At 41.1% G+C, this 20,652-nt stretch overlaps 1 protein-coding gene across 3 annotated transcripts in view; it reads right to left on the bottom strand.

Annotated features, from left to right (window-relative positions):
• Positions 1–2,120: 2,120 nt before the first annotated feature.
• Positions 2,121–20,652, bottom strand: part of CDH20 (cadherin 20) — a 196,996-nt gene continuing 178,464 nt past the window's right edge. For 2 of the 3 annotated variants that reach the window (XM_087439299.1, XM_087439298.1), the window contains exons 8-12: positions 18,939–19,075; positions 16,708–16,829; positions 12,355–12,472; positions 7,393–7,644; positions 2,121–3,201 (exon numbers count right to left, since the gene is read on the bottom strand). In XM_087439299.1, coding sequence (XP_087295425.1) covers positions 2,696–3,201; positions 7,393–7,644; positions 12,355–12,472; positions 16,708–16,829; positions 18,939–19,075 — 1,135 coding nt within the window. In that variant the 3' untranslated portion in view covers positions 2,121–2,695. The remainder of the gene's footprint in view (positions 3,202–7,392; positions 7,645–12,354; positions 12,473–16,707; positions 16,830–18,938; positions 19,076–20,652) is intronic. The other variant, XM_087439300.1, reaches the window with a different exon arrangement.

Here is a 20,652-nt window from a genome sequence, read left to right as displayed (position 1 = left end):
CTCCAACATGTACATTATAGGCTAGCTGCTTTACCTGTTAACAAAGAAATGGCTGAACAATTTTACAGCTCTCTTGCCTAACCTGATCACACTCTCTGCATTCTGTCTGGTGGTGATGTTTTTATTTTTTCAGAGGAACTACAATTTGTGGTAAACTGTGGCAGTGGAAAGTGAATTTTGAAACTCATTTGGAGGGAAGAGTCTCTTTCGGCATAGAATGTGAGCTGAAATGGATCTCCTATTCTGTGCTTCTCTCACACTTCCTGTATCACACCATTAAACATCCTCCCGGGGACCAGAAGCTCGAGGAGATTCTGTTTAATCACTTCATGCCCAGTATCATGGGGACCACAAGCAGGATATGGGGCATGATAACCCCCTGTGGTTAGGATAACAGCTGTTCCCAGTTTTTAACACATGCAACACAAAGTGACATAGTCACAAAATTATCCTCAGGGCTGGTGAAAGGAAGAATGTTATAGGGGTTAATTTGCCCACATTCAAATAACTGGTGTGTCGTAGAGCCTAGTTTGGACTCAAGTTCATGCTTTTTCTTTTTCTTTGCTAAGAAATCTTCACACATTACCCCCAGAGAGAATGTGTGAGAGCCGCCATTCATGGGTGGAAAGGGTTAGTATGCCGAAAGTTGAAGATGAGAATTTGCCTGGCTGTTAGTGTACCACGTAATAAAGCACGAAGCACATTCTGCTAGCTCCAAGATCCTCATCAGCGTTCTCACACATTTCTGCCAGTGGCAGATGGGGTGGGCTCCAGTGCAAGAGGGCTGATAATCTAATCTTTGTATGTTTGAGAGAGAGTGACTATATACCAGAGGTTCTCAAAGTGTGGTCTCTGGGCCAGCAGCATCAGCATTACCTGGGAACTTGTTAGAAATGCCAGTTGCTCCAGACAGACTGAATTAGAAACTCTGGGAGTAAGGCCCCAAAAGCTATAGTTTAATAAGTGTTCCAGGTGATTCTGAAACACATTAAAATTTGAGAACCTATAACCAAGACACTCAGAAAACTATTTTGTTCACAATTTGTCCTCAATTGTGAGGACAATTGTGTAAAATATCTTTTAGTAATAGGATGTCAAAAAAAGAGATCCCTTCCATCATGTACCCATTACACACTTATTAAGCACCTACTGTATGCAAAGAACTATGTTAGCTACTATGGGGAAAAGAAAGATGAATAAAATGTGGTCCCAGCTTTCTATGAGCTCATCCAGTGTTGATGATGTGTACATATTTGGTATATATTTGTACATATTAGACTGTCAATAGCACAGAGATGAAGGTAGCACAGTGGCCTGCCTCCTTGGTGCCCTCTCACAAAATGAAAAATAAGGGCGAAATTCACCATTGTATCATTGATGTTATCAAACCATCCATTCCTCTTCTCAGAGATGGGGGAATGAAAAGTGTTCATGAAAAGTTTAAGTTTGAACCATAACGTTCATCTGTTCAGTGACTGAAACAGGATGCACAGCCTCATACTTCTTTGCAGCTGCCTTTGCCTTAGGAATCATCCCCAGCCCCAAGAACCTGAGGCTAGGTCAGGATCACCATCTTTTATCTGCTGAGCAATTAAACAAATTTCCAATAGACTTTCCCTTCTATTCAACTTTTATTAAAAGAAGTGCTAAGGTACTGAGATGCAGTACATCATATTTATTACCAAAATTATTAACAAATATACAAAACTTATACATGTAATTTTCTTACATCCATTTATTCTCTATAATACTGATTTTTGTTCAAGTAGGTTATCTACAGTATGTAAACATCCCTTGGATTGACCTCACACAGATTAGGAAAGCCCTCTAACCCATGCTTTTATCAGATACTTCTTTTTATTTGGCTTTCATTTGTAGCATCTAATCTTCACATTTGGCACATGGAAGAGACATCTACAGTGCAAAAGAGGCAAATTTTCTGGTTTCGTTCTGAACAATTTTCCAGGGGCACAGTAAAAGAGCTGAGAGAACAAGAGCACTCTAACTTTGATGGACCTGGATTCATCGTAACGCCAACAACTCTTGGTTCAGCCATTAAACTCGAGCGCAAAGTCAATGTCTCTTCCTTCTCCCACCCCCCCACCCACCCCCCATGCAAGGCTGATTTGCCTTAACCTTGTCTCAAAAGGGTTAAAAGAAATTCCATCCATCCTAGAACAAGTAGGTTAATTTCACTGAGGACTAGTTTTTCAGTGTTCTTTTCTGTGGGTTGGTTTGTGCCGTTTGATGAGCCAGCAAAACTCTTAAATGGAGAATAAAATAAGATTTAAAAAAAAGATATGAGAGTAGAACTTCCTGTCTGCTTTCAATTGCCACCTCTACTTAAGATCAGAGCCTCTTTGTGGTGGAAAAGTGACAAAGGCCTTGGTGAATGGCAAAGAATAGCCAAGCTTGCCATACTTAACCTTGGACTCCAAGCCTTTGAAGTGTCACAAAAATTAAAAAGAAAAGAAAAAAAGGTCATTGGAGATTCTTGCCCCTCTTCCTGTGTTTCCTTTCGATTACTTAACTTAATCTAACCAAGTAAAGCTGATCCAGAGAGAGCTCTGTTCGCCCGCTCACCCCCATTCTCACTCTCCAGCACAGCACCGCTCGCGCGGTTGACTGCGCCTGGGCCGCGAAGCAGCCGCTGAGAACGTCTAGGTTTGGACACGCGCCTGCCTCCCGGCTTCCGTCACCACAGGGGCACGGGCCCCTCCGATGCCCCGTAGAGCTCCGCCAGCTTCCGGAAGCGGGGCCCCCAGTCCGTCAGGAAGTCGAAGCTCTGCTCCGAGTCTGAGGTGGCCGACTGCAGGGAGCTCAGCGACCCCGCCACCGAGCCGTCCCCCTCGAACATGTACGTCTGGAGGGAGTCGAAGGGCGGGGCCCACAGGTCCATGTCGGCCTCGTAGAGCTTGGCCAGCACGTAGTTGTGGACGCTGCTGTTCACGGCGCACGTCTGAGGCACATAGCGGGAGAGGCTCTCGATCTCGGGCAGCATGTCCTGCCGCGACTTGGGGGCGCCGCCCGCCTGCGCCTCCCGGGGGTTCCACATGGCCGCGATGTCGAAGGCCTCGGTGTCCTCCTCGCCGCCGCCCTCGTCGTCGTAGCGGACGATGTTCTCGTGGATGTTCTCCTCGTCGTCGATGATGTAGGGCTGTTTCCGGTGCCTCCTCATGGACAGGATGAGCAGCACCAGCACTGCGGGAAACAGAGGGGACAGGACGTTTACCGAAGGGATCGCGCTGTGTGGGCCGTGACTGGAAATAGTCTCGACCAACCACAGGGAGGGGAAGAGTTTTCTGAGTGGTGAGCCCAAAGTCGGCATCTGGGTCTTTTAAACCATAGGATCTACCTTGTCCTCACTCATTGGACCATGCCAGCTTGGGAGTTCATAGGCAAATGAAGCCCTATAAATGTTTTTCCAGTGGTTCAATTAGAAGTTGCATATAAAGCCTCCTGTATCAGCTTGCCGCTTTGAAATTGTGTGTGTGTGTACTCCCAGCCACCCAATAGACAATACCGTTAACAAAGCACAAAGCATTATGGCCTGCCATGAAGTATATGCTGAGGATCAGATCATGTCTTCTGCCCCTGTAAGGACGACCGTACATTCTTCTTATAATGTGAAAACCTTGTTATGGAGGTGGAATCCTGCTTTCTTATATTATCATCTTAATAAGATTCTACCCTGTAAATATAATCATATATTAGTGTATATGCATATAGACACATAGGCTAAGTATGAGGCAAAGTCTTTGTCTTTTTATACCTCTTCCAAAAATTAAGAGAGCATAAATGACTGCTGTTGTCCAGTAAACTCAAATTCCTCAGAAAAGCCATCCATTAGAGAGGTGGTTGTGACTTTCTGGATCCAAAGATGTTCATGGAAGGCAGAGAATGAGCAGTGACATTTTATATAATGCATTGTGTTATCAAAGAAGCACCACACTGTGAGATGTGCTCTTGGAGGTCTGGATAAAATTTTATCCCAACAAGTGTATTTTTTTTTCCAGGATGTGTTTGCTGGGGTTTAAAGGAGAGATAGAGATAATCCCATTGAACTGTTTATCTCTGTGGCTGAAAACGTTTTCCAGGAAGTGTGTTGATGTTTTAGCTGTAGACTGCTATTGATTTTTTTTTCTGATGTGCTTTGTTACAGCTGGTGAATAGTGACAGCTTGACAACACTGCAAAAATAGACCCCAGTTTATCCAAGGGGGGAACAAATGGAGTACAGTCATATGCCCAGTAAGATTCCAGACTGACAGGAGCCGGCCTAGTGGCTCAGCGGTTAAGTGCGCGTGCTCTGCTGCAGTGGCCTGGGGTTCGCCGCCCCGGCCACACACCTATGCACTGCTTGGCAAGCCATGCTGTGGCAGCATCCCATATAAAGTGGAGGAAGATGGGCACCGACGTTAGCCCAGAGCCAGTCTTCCTCAGCAAAAAAAGAGGAGAATTGGCAGATGTTAGCACAGGGCTGATCTCACACACTCAGACTGACTTAAAAAACTCAGAATAATGACTTTTAAAACTTGAATGTACAATGTGCTTTTTATAAATTGCATAGTGATGTTAATACCTAATATTTGCCCAAATAGCTTGAGTGACAAAATGCACACACATGAAACAATTTTATTCTCCCATGTATTTTCCCTGTGTGCAGAAATATGACTCATGGACTGTAGGACTGTGGGATTTCAGAAAAATGGATTAATACAGCTCTAAGAAAGTGGGGGCTTGAACTGGGCATTGGAGGCTGGACTGTGATTCGGATGGATGCAGGTTGGAGAAATGAGATTCTACGTGAACATGCCGTGTTTGTTGGATTCAGTAAACAGTTACTAAACCCAAATATTTTTGAGGCGCTATGCTAAGCAATGGAGAAACAACACTGAACATGACATGGTTTCTGCTTTTATAATCCTATAATCTAAGGAGATTATAGATACTGATGATTAATACGAGACAGGCAGTCATAAGGGCTATTGTAGGGTTATAAGTGTGGCAAAGAGAATACAGAGGCAGGGTCAGTTAATTCTTCTTGGGGGACTGGGAAAACCTTCACACAGGTGACACTGGAGTGGTGGGGGTGGTATTTTAGAAAATGCTAGGAAACAAAATTAGAGAAGTCTTTGAGTATACACTGGAAAGAATTCTGATGGTGATGGAGAACTAGGCAGTTTGTAGAACTGGTCCATCTCTTGAAAAATAAAGACTGTTACATGTCTTATTTTTAGGCAATCTGATTTAAAGAAGAGTGTTGCTTAATGCCCTGAAAATCAAATTTTGGGAAAAATGGTCCTATTCAGCTGATAGGCTTGTCTGACAGAAGAGAATCAGTTCTAGGGATGGTTATTCTTTAGGTACTATAGGCGTAGTGCATAGGGCCTCTGAGATTTTCTAGGAACTAGATACATATTCGAGGCATTAAAAAAAAAATCCCGCAAAGTCAAAATAAATATGTTTGTTTAATTGTCCACAAAATGTAGTATTTTGTTGACAAATCAACTGCAATTCAGTCTTACACTGTTTTATGAATTATATTTAATGTGAGATGTGCAGTCTTAGAAATAAGAGGGCCTAAAACTATGAGGACTTTATGACAGCTCTGCTCAGTTTAGCTCCTGAAAACTGTGTATTTATTCTGTACAATTCAAAAGACAAGACATAATGGGTTTGGGAGGCACAAAGTAAATTGTCTCTTGCACACTACTTCTAATTTGAGAGCCTCTCCATGCCAGTCTCTTTAAATCAGTCTTTCTGTAATGATGGCTCCTTCTCTTGGTGGGCCAGGGTGAACTTATAACTTAGACATTTTCCAAAGATAGAAGTAAGGACAGCCAGTCTGGAAATTTCTCCTAGGAGCAAGTTTCTTCAAAGGTGCTGTGCAGGTTATCCTATTGCGTAGGCAAGGACTCCCAGTGCCACCTTATGGACACTCTGCGAATTGCAAAAAGGTTTTATTTGTCAGTACAAACAGGGCCCAGAAACGATAACAATTCTCTCTGATCCAAGGACTTAGAAAGGTTATTTATTTATACTACTACTTCCTTCATGTAGCACTAAACTAAAACAGACCACGTATTGTATTTTAAAATGTTTTTGAGAAGCATATTCCACAGACCTACCTAAAAATTCAACCAAGTGCTGACATTGTACAGTCAGGACCTGTTTCTTTGGTCTGATTCGGTCTTGTGGTGTAGAGGTAAACCTGGGATCAGGGGGTAGCTGGATATTTGCATGTCTGTTCTAATTTAAATCCCCAGTGCTTTACTCTTTTCCCTCATACAACACTGGAAATTCTTTCATATTGAACATTACTATCTACTAAGTCTGCTTTTCTCTAAGCAAAATATGTATGCTGTGAATTCATTCAGAAGAGTTGGGATAAATGTACAAATTTTTCTTTGTTTCAAGAGTTGGTTTAGGTGTTGTGTTGTTTGTTTTTGAGTGTGGAGTTAGGAAACAGTCGCATGAATGGCCTTATGTACAAGGTTACTGGGTGGCTGCCTTGCAGTATGACCTGAGAAGAGGAAGGAAGAATCCCCTACCCCAACAGTGCTCTCCCACTAGCCTGTCATCACTTCTTTATTTCACCAGCAGAGGCAAACTGGCCCTGTTTAGTCACTGCTCCTTGTCAGATGGCCACAGTGCCTGTGAGGGGTGCTGACGCTCCCAAACAGCTTAGTCTCTCAGATATCCATGTGGTTCACTCTGCCACTCCTTTCAGATCTCTGCTCAAAGGTCTCCTCATCAGTGAGGCCTTCCCTGACCACCCCATTTAAAATGGCACCTGCCGTCGTCACCTGTCCTCCTGGGATACCCTGTCCCTCTTCCCTTCTCTATAACACCTACCACTTCTAGAATCTGGGGGTGAACAGTTAGGAGAAGGGCTGTACGGCTCAGATATAGGAATGAACAACGTAGGGCCTGCCCGCATTTCAGCCAGGCTCTGCCTCTGACATTTGGCCTTGGGCCAGCACTACCTCTTTGTGATTTAGCTACTGCTTATCCAAAATGAAGAGGTTAGGAGAGGTGATCATTATATTCTGTCCAAAATTGTCATTTTGGTTCAGCGATGTCAAAATGAACTTGCTTTGTTCTGAAGTAAGCTCTCTGAAGGTTGGGACATGTCTGTCTTATTAACCCCAGCACCTAGAATGGCCCTGGCCCAGAGTAGGTGCTTAATAAATATATGTGCTTTGATCTGGCCAAAGAGGCCTTGAAGGAAGGGACTATCTTCAATTTTTTACTTTTTCCCAGCGTTACCACCTTTTCAGTCAGCGTGGTATGGAAAACCAATTCTGAATAGCTGTTAGGATGAAAACTGAATGATATCTAAGGAAGGACTTACAGGACCCCATAGAATGGAAAGGAGCCACTTACTCACCTAAGAGGACAAAGATGCAGGCCAGAATGGCGATGAGGGCGCCCCGGCTCAAACTGACTGGGAGCATGTAGGCCTCGGGGCTGCAGGACAGGACGTGGCCATCATCATCACAGCTGCACACCTGGATAGTCAGCGTGCCCGTGCTGCTCAGCACTGGCTGCCCGTTGTCTGATATTAGGACAGGCAGGTAAAAGACACTCTGCTCCTGCTGCCGGAAGCCGGACCTCCTGGTTAGAATCCGGGCAGTGTTATCTGAAGAAGATGGGTTCCAGGATTGAAAAGAGAGGAGGAAGAATGAGAAGGAAGAAGAAAATGGAAGAACCAACAAGTGAGGTAATTTCTTGGGTTGAGGAAAGCAAGGGGGCAGGAAGGGAGTGTGGGAAGGAGAGAGAAGACCAGTGGAACATTCCCTGGAGGCGTTCAGCTACAGCCATATCAGGTTTGTCTGGATCAGCATTTGGATTCAGAAACTAAGAGTTTTGCTTGCTTCTAGGCAAAACCCTGAGGCCTAGGAGAGAAACCCTTTTTCAGAGTCTGTCATCCCCTTTGTGACATGAAGTGCCCACGGCGAACTGTCAGACTTCAGATCTAACTGAAATGTCCCTGGGAAAGCTTGACAGAAATGAACAATCAGTGGCAACTTGTGGTCCCTGTTTGTTCCCGCTCAGCAGCTTTCCAAGGCCCCGGCGCTGCTTTGTGCCTCCAGGAAAAGAACGCTGCGGAGCCCACGTGGTGTAGCAGATTGCTTATTTTTGCCACTTTGGCTGGAATTCATGTCTTTTGCTGTTTTCTTTTATGCGTTTGAAATGCAGTCACCAACTCCTACTGTGCTTTCTGAAGAATCTGCTCATTTAGCAGAAGCTTATTTGAAATCCCCTAATCATATGACACACCCTGTTATTTCTCCCTATTTGGTGGTCTAAGTTTAAGCAGTTAATAGAAACTTGGTGAAAATTCATTCCTGATCAGCACTACTGGTTTTTTCCCCTTCATATTTAAAGGAGATTAGCAAAGTTATTTGATGTGTTTCTACACAGCTGATGTGTGTGTGTGTGTGTATTTATATTTGCCTAATGTCATGTTTTGGGACCTTTTCTTTTTTAAATCTATATTCTCAAGCTTCCCCGAGTGGGTGTGAATTATAAATCAGATATATTTGTTTGCAAAGCTCATCATTTGCAGCAGAGGAATGTTTGAGACATGTAGTAGTACATACAAGCAATGACTCTCAAAGCTAATATCAATATGGAAGGTCCTCCAGATGTGTTTCACATTTCATAGAGAAGAGTCTAGAACTTAACAAAAATTTCTGAGAGCCTAACTAAAGTAAACATTAATATCAATATCAGTTTTTCTGGTTCTCCCGTTCTTGGACATAGTAAAGGATTATACTTTTCTACCCTCTTGAATTTGGACATGTCTATGTGATTTGCTTGATATGATGAAAAATGAGCAGAAATGATTTGTGTCACTTCCAGGCAGAAGCATGTAAGAGCTGGTGTGTGATTCTCCATGCTCACTTGCCTTGGTGTGGTATTGTGAAAGAACATTTGAGATGGAGATCCCAGCGGCCTGGGACACTGAGCTACACATGGACAGCTGTCCTCAGTCACTCAGACCCACGATTGGCTTTATGTGAGTAGGAAATTAATTTTAGTTGCATTAAGCCACTGAGTTTTGGTGATGGTTTCCACAGCATAACCTAGCCTATTCTGACTAACACATTATTCCTTAATTACCTTTTCCACCTCTTCTCCCTCCCCGTGCTTTCTCATGGTAGCAGCTATTGTTTATTGCATGCTTATGTGCCAGATACTTACACTTTGCATGCAGTATCTCATTTCATCTTCACAGCAGTTTGGTGAGATAGTGAAAATCTTACACTTTTCAGTGAGAAATTTAAGGCCCAGAGAGATTATATAATTTGTTTAAAGTCACTAATTTAGTAGCAGAGCTGGGATTTGAACTCTGGTCTCTCTGACTCCAAATATGCACACCTTCCATTGTGTTATGTAACTGCTTATTTAGTGTAGTGACCTTAATTGTTGAAAATTTTCAGCTAATTGAAATCTCTTCCTGCTCTGGTAACAAGCCCCTTTCTTCTTACTTCCTTCTCAGTGGAGAAAGCCAACCTGAGGATTATATTCATATTTTTACTTACCATACAACCCATCTGCTTTTCTGTTTTCCAGATTTAATGGCTAAGTACTAATTCTGCTTCATAGTTTTAATTTGTTTTTTCAGAAACGAATTTATTTTCTAAGCAATTATATTTTATTTTTATTTTTTGGTTTAATCCAGGCTAGTTCAGGATACATAGAAAGCCTGACCAGAGCCAAATTTCATAAAAGTGTTACATCCTGCCTACTATACATCATAAGGTTCTTGATTTCTGAATTATTTAAGATTAAATAAAAAAATCAGAGCATTGCATTGCCGTCTTGGAAGGGGCCTGGCATATACAATAGTCCCCCTTTATCTGTGGTTTCACTTTCCACGGTTTCAGTTACCCGCAGTTGACTGTGGTCCTGAAATAACGCTATGTCACAAAGCCTATGTCATTCACCTCACTTCATCTCATCACATAGGCATTGTATCATCTCACATCATCACAAGAAGAAGGTGAGTACAGGACAATAAGATAACTTTGAGAGAGACCACATTCACATAACTTTTATTACAGTATATTGTTACAATTGTTCTATTTTATTATTAGTTATTGTTATTAGTCTCTTACTGTGCCTAATTTATATATTAAACTTTATCATAGGATGTATGTATAGGAAAAAACATAGTATACATAGGGTTTGATACTATCCATGGTTTTAGGCATCCACTGGGGGGCGGTCTTGGAACATATTCCCCAAGGATAAGGGAGGGCTACTGTAGTAGTCACTTGGGAAATTTTTGTTGACTATGATAGCTAGGGTTTTAGTAACCCATTTGGAGACAGTATTTGTTTCCAGGGTGACACAAAACTTTTTTTTTTTTGTGGCTAAATCAGGTCCCAACTTCCAATCCCAATCTTAGTGCTTATTCACTCTCTGAACTTGGGCCATTTGCCGTCTTTCCTTATCTGTCCAATGAGATAATGAGAATCAGAGGGTTTAGTAACTTCCTTAAAACTTTATAGGATTATTATAAATATCAAATAAAACAAAGTATGGGAAAATGCGTTTGAAACTGTAAAGTGCTACCTATACACACAATCCTTTTTATAATGCTTTGGGGATAAAAAGTAAGAAAGGCTTTACTTGAGAAAATGCCCTGTTGTGTTCATAAAAGGACATCATGTTTTGGGCATGGGAATTGGGGGGCTTGACAGTAGATCCACCTTTTCGGATATTGGTCAGTTTTTTAATGAGCCTCAGTAAAGGATACCTGTGGGATAAATTGTCATGAGGAGATTGAGAGTTCATTCTTCTGTTGAGGATATGCTGACTTCCATTTTGGGAGACCTTCCAAGAGAGGAGTCATTTCTTTTTATAGTCATCATGTTCCAGTGGCCCACCTTTTTAAGGTGTTGGCTCCCTGTATTGGTGCCTAAAGTCATCTTTAAGAAATTTGCACCATTTTGCTGCATATTGTTTCTGTATTGATTTTGACAAATACCAGAGTGAAGGAATAGAGTGACAGTTAGCTAAAAATTTGAAGAAAGAGTCTAATGTGTTATTTTTTCCCCCAGGGTTTCTTTCCATTTTAAAACCCATCCTGAGGGGGCTGAAACCACTTTTTGCAGGGAGGGTTTCCCTATGAAGTAGATAAATGAATAGTTTACAATTTGACCCAATAAAAATCTCAGGATATTTAATTAATAGTGTTTCTGTTGTTACAGTTTATATTGCCCTTCCTTCCAGAATTATCATGGTGATTTTATGATTACATGTGGAAGGTTAAAGGGATGACCTGGAAGAATGCTTTCCATTTAGAAGAACACAGGTTTGAGATTCTCAACTTTTAATAGCAGAAGAATATCGTGGGAGGTGGATTTAATACTTTAAGTCTCAAATAATTAATGTTTGAGACTAAGACCAGGCATGCCTAATCATGACTTTTTGTTTCCTTTATTTGGATGGTTATAAAGTGATAATATTTTAGAATTGGAATGAAAATGAAGCCACTGCAGGCCAGAGAAGTAGTGACCTCCCCAAGGTCAGATGGCTAGTTTGTGGCAGAGTTAGCGACAGAAGGGGTTCACTTGACAGATCCAAATTATTTTTTCACTTGTTCTGACCTTGCTTTGAAAGTCATCTGGCTAGAGAACAAAAGTCCCTTCTTTTCCCATCTGTGTCCTATGAAGAGTGTGCTAAGTCTATAAATCCCTTGGCTGATTGAATGCATATTGGAGAAGAGGGGTCTAGAATTCCTTTCCAGCAAAGCTGTGGTGGGGAGCACTTTCTGGAATAGGAACCCCACCTGGCTGTGTCTTGCTAAATTATTCTAAAGTAATAAAGTTGTTTCAGTGCCAGACTACTCTTTGTGATGCTGTATTTGCCCTTTGCTAGTTCTGTTACTTAGCCTTTTTCTCTCTTTTGTTCTGGGAGCTTTTCACCATTTCTCCCTTTGATCCTTGCTTAGAAATGTTCCCTCAGGTTTGTGTCTTTATCTAGTTCAGTTTCTATCATCTTTCTCAGATTCTTCCCGTGGTTGCAGAACGTATAAACATGGCTGCTATCTGTGGGAATGAAGGAAGGCTTTCGCTTGTGTGCCTCGCGCAGTGTGTGGTGCAGAGCAAGCACTCAAACATTTGTGAACTGACTGACTGAAGCTTTCAGAATCAGCAGAGGACATTCTTTATCTTTGATGTTCTGAAACAAAACTTTAAAAGACACTATGAATTAGCATGAATGTCTTCCCTGCTATTAAAGAGCAGGTGACCTTTGACACTGCGTGGTCTAATACCCAGAAGTATCCAGCCCAAGCTGTAGAAAAGCATCGGTAGTCAACTGTCCACCTGATTACCTTGGTTGTCCCTTATGGTGAAGTTGGGGTTATTAGCAGCCTCGGGAGCCAACCTGTAGTAGAAGTGCTGACCATTGCGTGGGTCGTCTTGGTCCACTGCACTCACTGTCTGGATCAGCTGAAGGAGGGACGTGAAATCAAGGTGAGTCGGAGCCAAAAGGAAAAGCTTCAGGGTCCGGTGAAATCCCAAAGCTTGAAATCTAATAGCAGATTATTTTATATAACAAAGACATCCTGAAACTTACCTGGAAAGTCTCCATGCCATTATGGAGAAAACTCAGGATTTAATTTTGGTTTATTTTTGGACCTACGTACATTAACAGGCACAGGATGAATGTTATTAAATACCTCAGATGTTAGACATCAACATAACATATTCCCACACTGAGGCTAGCGGTTTTTTGGGCAGTCTAAATAGAAAATTATGAGTGAAAGAACTCTGGGGTGCCACAAGATCCTGCTTGCCTCCCAATTTTTTATCCTCCCACCTCACCTACTTAATCTCGTGGTTTGGGTTAATATTTCAGGGTCAAATTGCTATCTTTGAGAAACCCCTATTTAAAAATGACTAATACTTAGAAGGGAAGTAAGCAGAGTAAGCAGATAAATCAACATTGACTATGTCAGGTTAGTGGAAAACAGATATGAGGGAATGAGTCACAGGGCAGACACCCTTTGTTGGCAGGAAGGGGAGCTAGACAAGGCATAGAGCACAAGCCCCGCAGGAGGAATGTGTAGAACAGACTAGAGTCAGAAGCAAAGCTTGGGGCTGAGGAGAGCAACAGGTGGGGTGGCTTCTTCTTGAGCTCTGGCCAAAACTTGGCCTTTTCCACAATGCTTTTCAAAGTAGTAGGTTGCCTCATGGTTATGAAGACTATCATGAAACAGCTGACAAACCAAGTAGTGTGAAATATACATTTGAAACATTAGCAGGCAGCCTGGGGGGAGATATAGAAAAGGTGTTGAAGGTCATGAAACACATGACCTTTCTATGTGTTTGCTCCTCTACCAACCAATAGCACAGATTTCTTCCACCCCTCTTGGGCCTGGCCCTGTAGACTCAACACTCCTGCTGTTAAAAACTGGCTGTGCTTCTGCCGGGGTTGAAACCGGAATATCAAAAATCAGCTGGAGGGCCCAAGTGAGCTTGCTTAGTCTTTATTTCTTCATCTGTAAATTAAGGGTGGTAATGCTACCCTCACAATGTGCTGAAGATTAAATAACAGGGGGAAGCTCCAGCAAGTGGGCACATTGTTGCTCAGATCCCCCTTCAGTGAGCGACTCGATGCTCAAGCATTCACCTATTAGTCTCTTCAGGGATTGTCTCAGTTGCTGAGAGTCACCTACCCACGGTAACCACATCCTTCTAGGGTGACCCACATCCAGTGACTAATGAGTAGTATAAAGGCCTGGCCATCCCATCTCAACTTGGGAAAACTCTAGTTCTAGAGCTCTGTGAAATCACCCAAGGCTGTTAGTGGGTCTGCATCGCAGCTGCACTTCTCCCTTTGCCCAGTCCTGCAAAAGTCCTTCCTTTCCACAGGTGTTGGTTAGAAGCGCATTCCTTATTAAACATGTTATACCAGAACTCCATCTCAGGGTATGCCTCCTGGCAAACCCAACTGGCAATTGGCCTCTGTTGAATCTAAAAGTTGGAGGAATGGAGTTGCAATAAAGGAGAGGAGTTGGGAGAGTACTAAAGATGAACTCACCCCACAGCCTAGCCTAGTGTCAGTGCTGCTCACACAGGAAGGTCACCCTACTGCCCCATCCCTGCTGAGACAAATCCTGAACTTTCCATCTTGCTGATAATCCAAAACATGTATATAACATATTTCTTGATGAATGCTATAAATAGGTGATTATTTATAACTTGGCAAATATAGTTGGAAAAGTCATTTCAGAACATCTGACCTGTGAAATCGTGTCTATATAGGTGAAGTGGGGGCCTGAGGCGTAGGACTGGTTGGTTATGGGACTTTAAAGAATGAGCGAAGACACTGCCTCGCTGGGTCTGGGTAGGGAGCACCACGGCCTGCTCTCCTGGCAGCTCAGATTTCTTTCTCAGCCCCACTTGCCATGCAATATTCTGCTCAGCAGGTTTCATTCTGCCCTCAGCCATCACCAAATCTGTCATCTGATTTCTTCATGGGCTTCCTTCATGGCTGCTTGCTAAGAGGGAAGCACAAATCCTGACTTGGCAGACACAAAGCTGACGGCAGTGTCCGACAAGTCTAAAACAAGGAGGCCTGATTCTTTATAAATCAGACCTACCTACTGAGCTGCATGCTTTTGAAAATCTTCAAAACACGTCCCAGAGCCAAAATCAAAGGGTAGCATTCTCAGTATTTTGGGCTAAAGATGACAGATATGACAGACTTGTGGCTCATGACCTGAACTTTAAGTCACAGATAAATTGTGCTTCAGAGAACTGTATAATAGACCCTTAAAAGATGTATGTAGAAATGAGAGATGTGCTTCAAAAACAAGAGAGGTGTTAAAGTGCTATTAACCTGTCAGAATGCAACTTCTCCTATTCTGAAGCCATTTAAGAAAGGAAATATTTCATTGCTGGGGGGAGAGGGAGTTTAATTTACTGTGCTACTTATCACTCTCTTGATATTATAGATTAAAAGTTAGCCTCATCGTACTACAAGTATTATATATTTGTCATGTTATAATCTTATATAATATAAACAAAATTTTATATATTTTATGTAATATATAAAACAATTATTAAAATAAAGGCCCAAGTCCCCTCACTCAAAACTCAACTACCTTAGCACAGTAACTATTGCTACTTTTGCATCCTGCCTCCCAATCTTTGTTCACATGCAGACATAATTTTAATTAACTGCAAGCATGTACTGTAGTTTTTTAATACTTCCATTCTTATAATAACATGGATCATTTCTTACACTGTAAAGGCTTCATTGTAACTTTTATTAGCTGCATAATATTTCAGGTCTTTCTAGACTAGAAATTCAATAGATGTGGAAGTAGAATTATCCTAAACTGGTTGAAAAAATTTTTTAGGAGTGCTATAGACCATTGTACCAAGTTTCGAGAATCAATGGATGAGATAATTTAGATCAGAATCACTACAGGACACATTTTTTTCCCCTGGGGGATGGGAATCGCTTTTTGCTTTGACTGAGTAGAATGGCAAAGATATGTTGAGTCAATCTTTGATGAGTTCAGGAAGTTAATATAAGTGTTGGTTGTACAGACATCGTCTCTCTGTGCAGCAGGAAGCTGGAAGTGATGTTCCAGGTGAGTGAGAGAAGCAAAAGCAATAGCTGCATGATTGCCGGCAGGCCTGCATTGCCGAAGCATGAGTCCTTGCCTTATACATATGCACTTCCCCAACTCAACTTTCATATTAAAACCATCCTGACCCATTTGCCTTCCCCTACCAGAATTCTCAGGACCACCAAATATACTCTGGGGGAAATAAATTAGGACCGTTAGGGAGTCTTGGGTCATTGGTAGAAGAGGAAAGCATCTTACAAAAGCAGGAGCAGAAGGAGAGATGGCCTGTGATCTGAGGTATGGGGAGTGGGCAATAGCTTCACACATGGATTAATACATGGCCTCTCCAAGTGGAGTTCTGGATGTTTCTCAGTTATACCACTTGGAGTTTGATCAATCAAATATTCATTTATATTTAAAAGCAGACTTTAAAAAATATACAAATATATCTCTGAAGATTATGGAACTAAAGTTATTTCAAATAAGTAGAAATTTGTTCCTTCAGATTCCTTTCCTCTCAAAACTTACCTGACATGAGCAGCACTAAGAAAATAGGTGTTTTAATTGAGGGAGGAGAGAGAATAGGTAATTCTAGATACCAAAGTTTCTGAGAACAGGGCAGGCAGTCCTTAAATAAGGTACCTGTTGCCAGAAGTTAAGAAAGGGAGGTGGGAAGATGTAAAAAAATAAACTGTGCCTATTGCAAATATTTTCAGGAATTAGTGCTAAACTGAGGAAAAGAGGAGACTCTTTTTTTCTTCTCTTGATCTTCATGGTCCCCCACTTCCAGGACACAGAGCACATGTTATTACAATTGGTATATACAGGTCAGTTACAAGGTGGGTAGAAACCTTATTACAGGCTAGCCTGTGAATCAAGCCACCATTCACATTCTTTAGATCATAAAGTGTAATGGAGGCTCCAGATAGTTGTCTTAACAAGTAAACTGTTGCAATATGACATACAGGAGTTGAGGACTTGGTTTTGTAAACTGTTAGTTTCTGGAGTCTAGATGTCTTTGATGGTAGATTTGGTTATCTGTAACCGTTGTTTCCATATGTTGGGGGTTAACCAAGTTACACGCCTCACAGGCTGCCTTACCTGCCCTGCTTTGGCGTTCTCACAGACAAAAGCTTCATAGAATCTGGGGAACTCTGGAGCATTGTCATTCACATCCAGGACTTTGATTGTGACAGAAACACTTCCAACTTGGGAAGGATTGTCTAAAGAGAGCACAAAGAAAACCAAAGGTGAGGGTTCAGGAATGCAAGAAAGCAGCTCTTTGCTGGAATAGGTATTTACTGGTCAGTCTGGTTTTTAAAGGAATGGATCAAGTACATGGAAATGGCAACACAAGTGTAGGATGCATGTGTTGCCTATTAAGAGTGTGGCCAGAGCGTAAGAAGAGTGGATGGAACGAGGTGTGTGTCAGTGAGTGTGTGTGATATCAGGAGGAGAGGCGACGGGCGAGACTCGAGGGGGCAGGTATCACAAAATGAATCTTAAAAAGAGGTTTTGAATCTCTCACTTGGCTCATACTTCAGGTTCTGGAATTAAAGGTAGGTCACTTCTGGATTCTGGGCTTGAAAACAGCCCGTTTCTAATCGGATGCATACCGTGTGTGGGGCATTGCTTGGCTTTTTTCCTTGGCTTTTTTCCTGTGGAATAATCAGTTCTTTGAATTATATTTCAGAAGATTTCAAGTTATTCATGGGAATAAAGATAACACTGTACGTTTATTTCTGCTTAGGGACTAAGGGGATATTACAGGATCAAACACACACCAAATCCATATCTTAGGCTGGGGCAGGAGAAGTTCTCATAGTCACTCATGGGGAAATGTGTCTTTTTGGTCTGTCTTTTGCTTGGCATTGCCACACACAGACAATTTCACAGCCCCAGTAGTGCCCCTCCTGTTTTTTTCTGTTTTGGTCATCATCCCAAGAAGACAGAATAGAAATTGTAAGACACAGAAATTATTCTTAATAAATAATTTTATTAAATCTCAGAATGTCTGGTTCTTCTGCTTCATTTTTTCTTCTTTTCCTTCTCAAAAATATCTGTGCTCTACTGTTTTCTCCCCTAAATATTTCTATTGCTTGATTACCAAAAGTGCTGACATATTAAAATTTTTTTTCATTATAACAGTGGTACTTATTTATAGAAGGAATAATGAAAATTCCAGAAAAACATGAGGATAAGTATGATCTGCAGTCTTACTACCAGAGATACCTATTATATGATATATGTAATATTACATATGTGTCAAAAAATGTGGAGCTATACACACACACACACACACACACACACTCTGCAGTTAAGTGAAATAAAAAAGTTGAATTCATAAATTTAATATTTTAGGGCAAGATTATCCTGTGTCATTGAAATATACTTTGAAAGCATGGGTATTAATAGCTACGTGATAAGTCTCGTTTTACTGTGTAGTTGTACCATAATTTATTTAGTCAAACTCCTATTATTAGACATTTAGGTAATTCCCATTTACCCCCCTGTGTTAAACATTGCAGTGGACATTTTGGTGCATAAATCTTTGTTGATATCTATGATTATTTCCTTAAGATAATTATTAGAAATAGAATTCCTGAGAAAAAGAGTATGAATGTTTTGGAGAATCTTAATGCAAAAGATTAATTGCCAAATTGGCAAAAGTATTGCCCTCCTGAATGGCTGTACATACTTTTGCCAATAGGTTAGGGTCTGTCATTTCCCTGAATCTTTACCATCACTAAGTGTTACAAAAAAAATTAAATGTAGTTGTATATAATCTAATTTTTGTTAAGTTTATAATAAATATGTTAATCTAGTTTTTATTAACTTTCCATTCTATTTTTAAGTTTATGTTAATAAATCTGCCTTTTATTGTAAGATGTCTCAAATTCTTGTATGTCTCTATGTGATATGTTATAAATCATATGTGGGTGATACGTTATAAATGCTTCTTTTCATCCAATAATAATACTTTATACTATTTGTGCATTCCCAATCTTATTAAAGATCGAAAGCCTCTTAGATTTCTCAGGAATTGTCCCTTTTCCTCATATAGAAGTCTAACTCCTTGGTTTAGGGATGCTATTTTTTTACTGCTTTTGCATGTTTTGTTCGTTTGTTTTTACCTTTAGCACAGGATTAGGTATACAGGAGATGCGCAAGAAGTATTTGAACTAAATGCATTCACTCACTTGCATAAATCATAATTTCCTTTTCTTCTTTGTAAAGAATATAATTCTTCTTCTAACGAGCTCTAGAAACTTCCACTTTCTACAATGTCTATATTTTGTACTATATGGAGAACAGTTTATTGTGTAACTTACTCATTTCCATAGCAAGGACAGTGATATTATGCCAGGAAAACTCTTCCCGGTCAAGGGGTCTTGCCGTCATTAGGGCACCTGTTGTAATGTCAACATAGAAGAATCTTCCAGGGTCACTGCTTCTGTCAATGGAATATCTGCAGAAACAGATTAAATACATCATTTTATTTGGATAGACATACTATAGCACATTACATGAGAGAACTAGTGCATACCATGTGAAACATGACTATTTCTGAGTTATGGACACTTGAAAGGCTTCATTTGTTGTCTTATGACGTCCAAAGACAAGCCCCCTCCCCTCAACAAACAAAAACAACCCCAAACAAAAAACCAACAACAAACTATTACTGCTTTAGTTTCCTCTTCATAAAATGAAATCAAACAGCGTGCCAAAGCATTAGTGCAGTTTTAAGCTGTGTAAAGATCAATTTCAGTGATTTAAAGCTTAAAACTGCCCTAAGGCTTTTAGGACACTCTGAATATCAACCCCTACATATCTTTGTTCAAAACAAATTTTCTTCAAATAAGTTCAGAAATGCTAAATTGGAACTGTAAAAGGTATAGTTCAGTGGTTCCCATCCCTGTAATTAGTATCACCTATTGGGAAAGGAAGATTTGCATCAAATCCTTTATAAACATTCTAATGACCGACCTGCTGGCAAACACAATAAAGGTATTTACTAGCTGGAGAGTCCTTACCTATGGAATGTTTTTAGCAGGGTGGACCAGGTCTGTGTAAGTTGCTAATTATAAATAAGCCTGGAGTTTATGAATGTATGGGGCGCAGCTTGCTGGAAGATGTCATGTGAGCTATGTAATTAATGGGGTATAAAAAGCAGATGTTCCATAACCAAAATGGCTCCTGTTCAGGCAGTGCGCTTCATCTGTTGCTTACGCTTTTCATGTTCAGTGTGGACCAGTATGCATCCTTACACAGCGAAAGAAGGATATTTACAAGCACTTGCTCTTGACAGTTTCAGACCTCCCCGAGGAAAGAATGCTTGGCTCATATTTTGCTGTTGTCTGTATTCTTTGAGTCATTATTTACCTTGGTCTTGGGTAAGATCTATAATTCCTGTTGAATCTGATTTGGCAATCTGACTCTTTGTGTTATCTCACCTGGTCCCCATCTTGGGAGATTCAATAAGTGTGGAGAAAGGGTCAGACATCTATATTTTTAAAACCCTCCATAAGGGATTTTTTTTTTTAAAGATTTTATTTATTTATTTATTTTCCCCCCAAAGCCCCAGTAGATAGTTGTATGTCATAGCTGCACATCCTTCTAGTTGCTGTATGTGGGACGTGGCCTCAGCATGGCCGGAGAAGCAGTGCCTCGGTGCGCGCCCACGATTCGCGCCCGGGGTTCCGAACCCGGGCCGCCAGCAGCGGAGCACGCACACTTAACCGCTAAGCCACGGGGCCGGCCCCTCCATAAGGGATTTTGATATGAGAACTATCCTTGAGAACCTTATGTAGTCCTTGGTAATGGGTGGTAATTATACTAGCTGCCATTTATTCAATACCAGACATTTTATAGCTTCTTTTTTAATTCTTACAACATCTAGAAGGTAGGCATTATCTCAACAGAAAAGGTAACTAAGACTTAGAGAAGTTAAATCACTTTCATAAAGTTACACAGCTAGTAATTTGCAAGGGTAAGATTTGAAACATACACACACACATATACATAAACTACTGTAATATATTGATT

The sequence above is a fragment of the Ceratotherium simum genome, chromosome 14 (assembly GCF_057802395.1).
Source record: "Ceratotherium simum simum isolate JZ-2026a chromosome 14, ASM5780239v1, whole genome shotgun sequence".
NCBI lineage: Eukaryota > Metazoa > Chordata > Mammalia > Perissodactyla > Rhinocerotidae > Ceratotherium > Ceratotherium simum.
The sequence above is the reverse complement of the archived record's forward strand: the minus strand, read 5'-3'. Positions and strand labels throughout refer to the sequence as shown.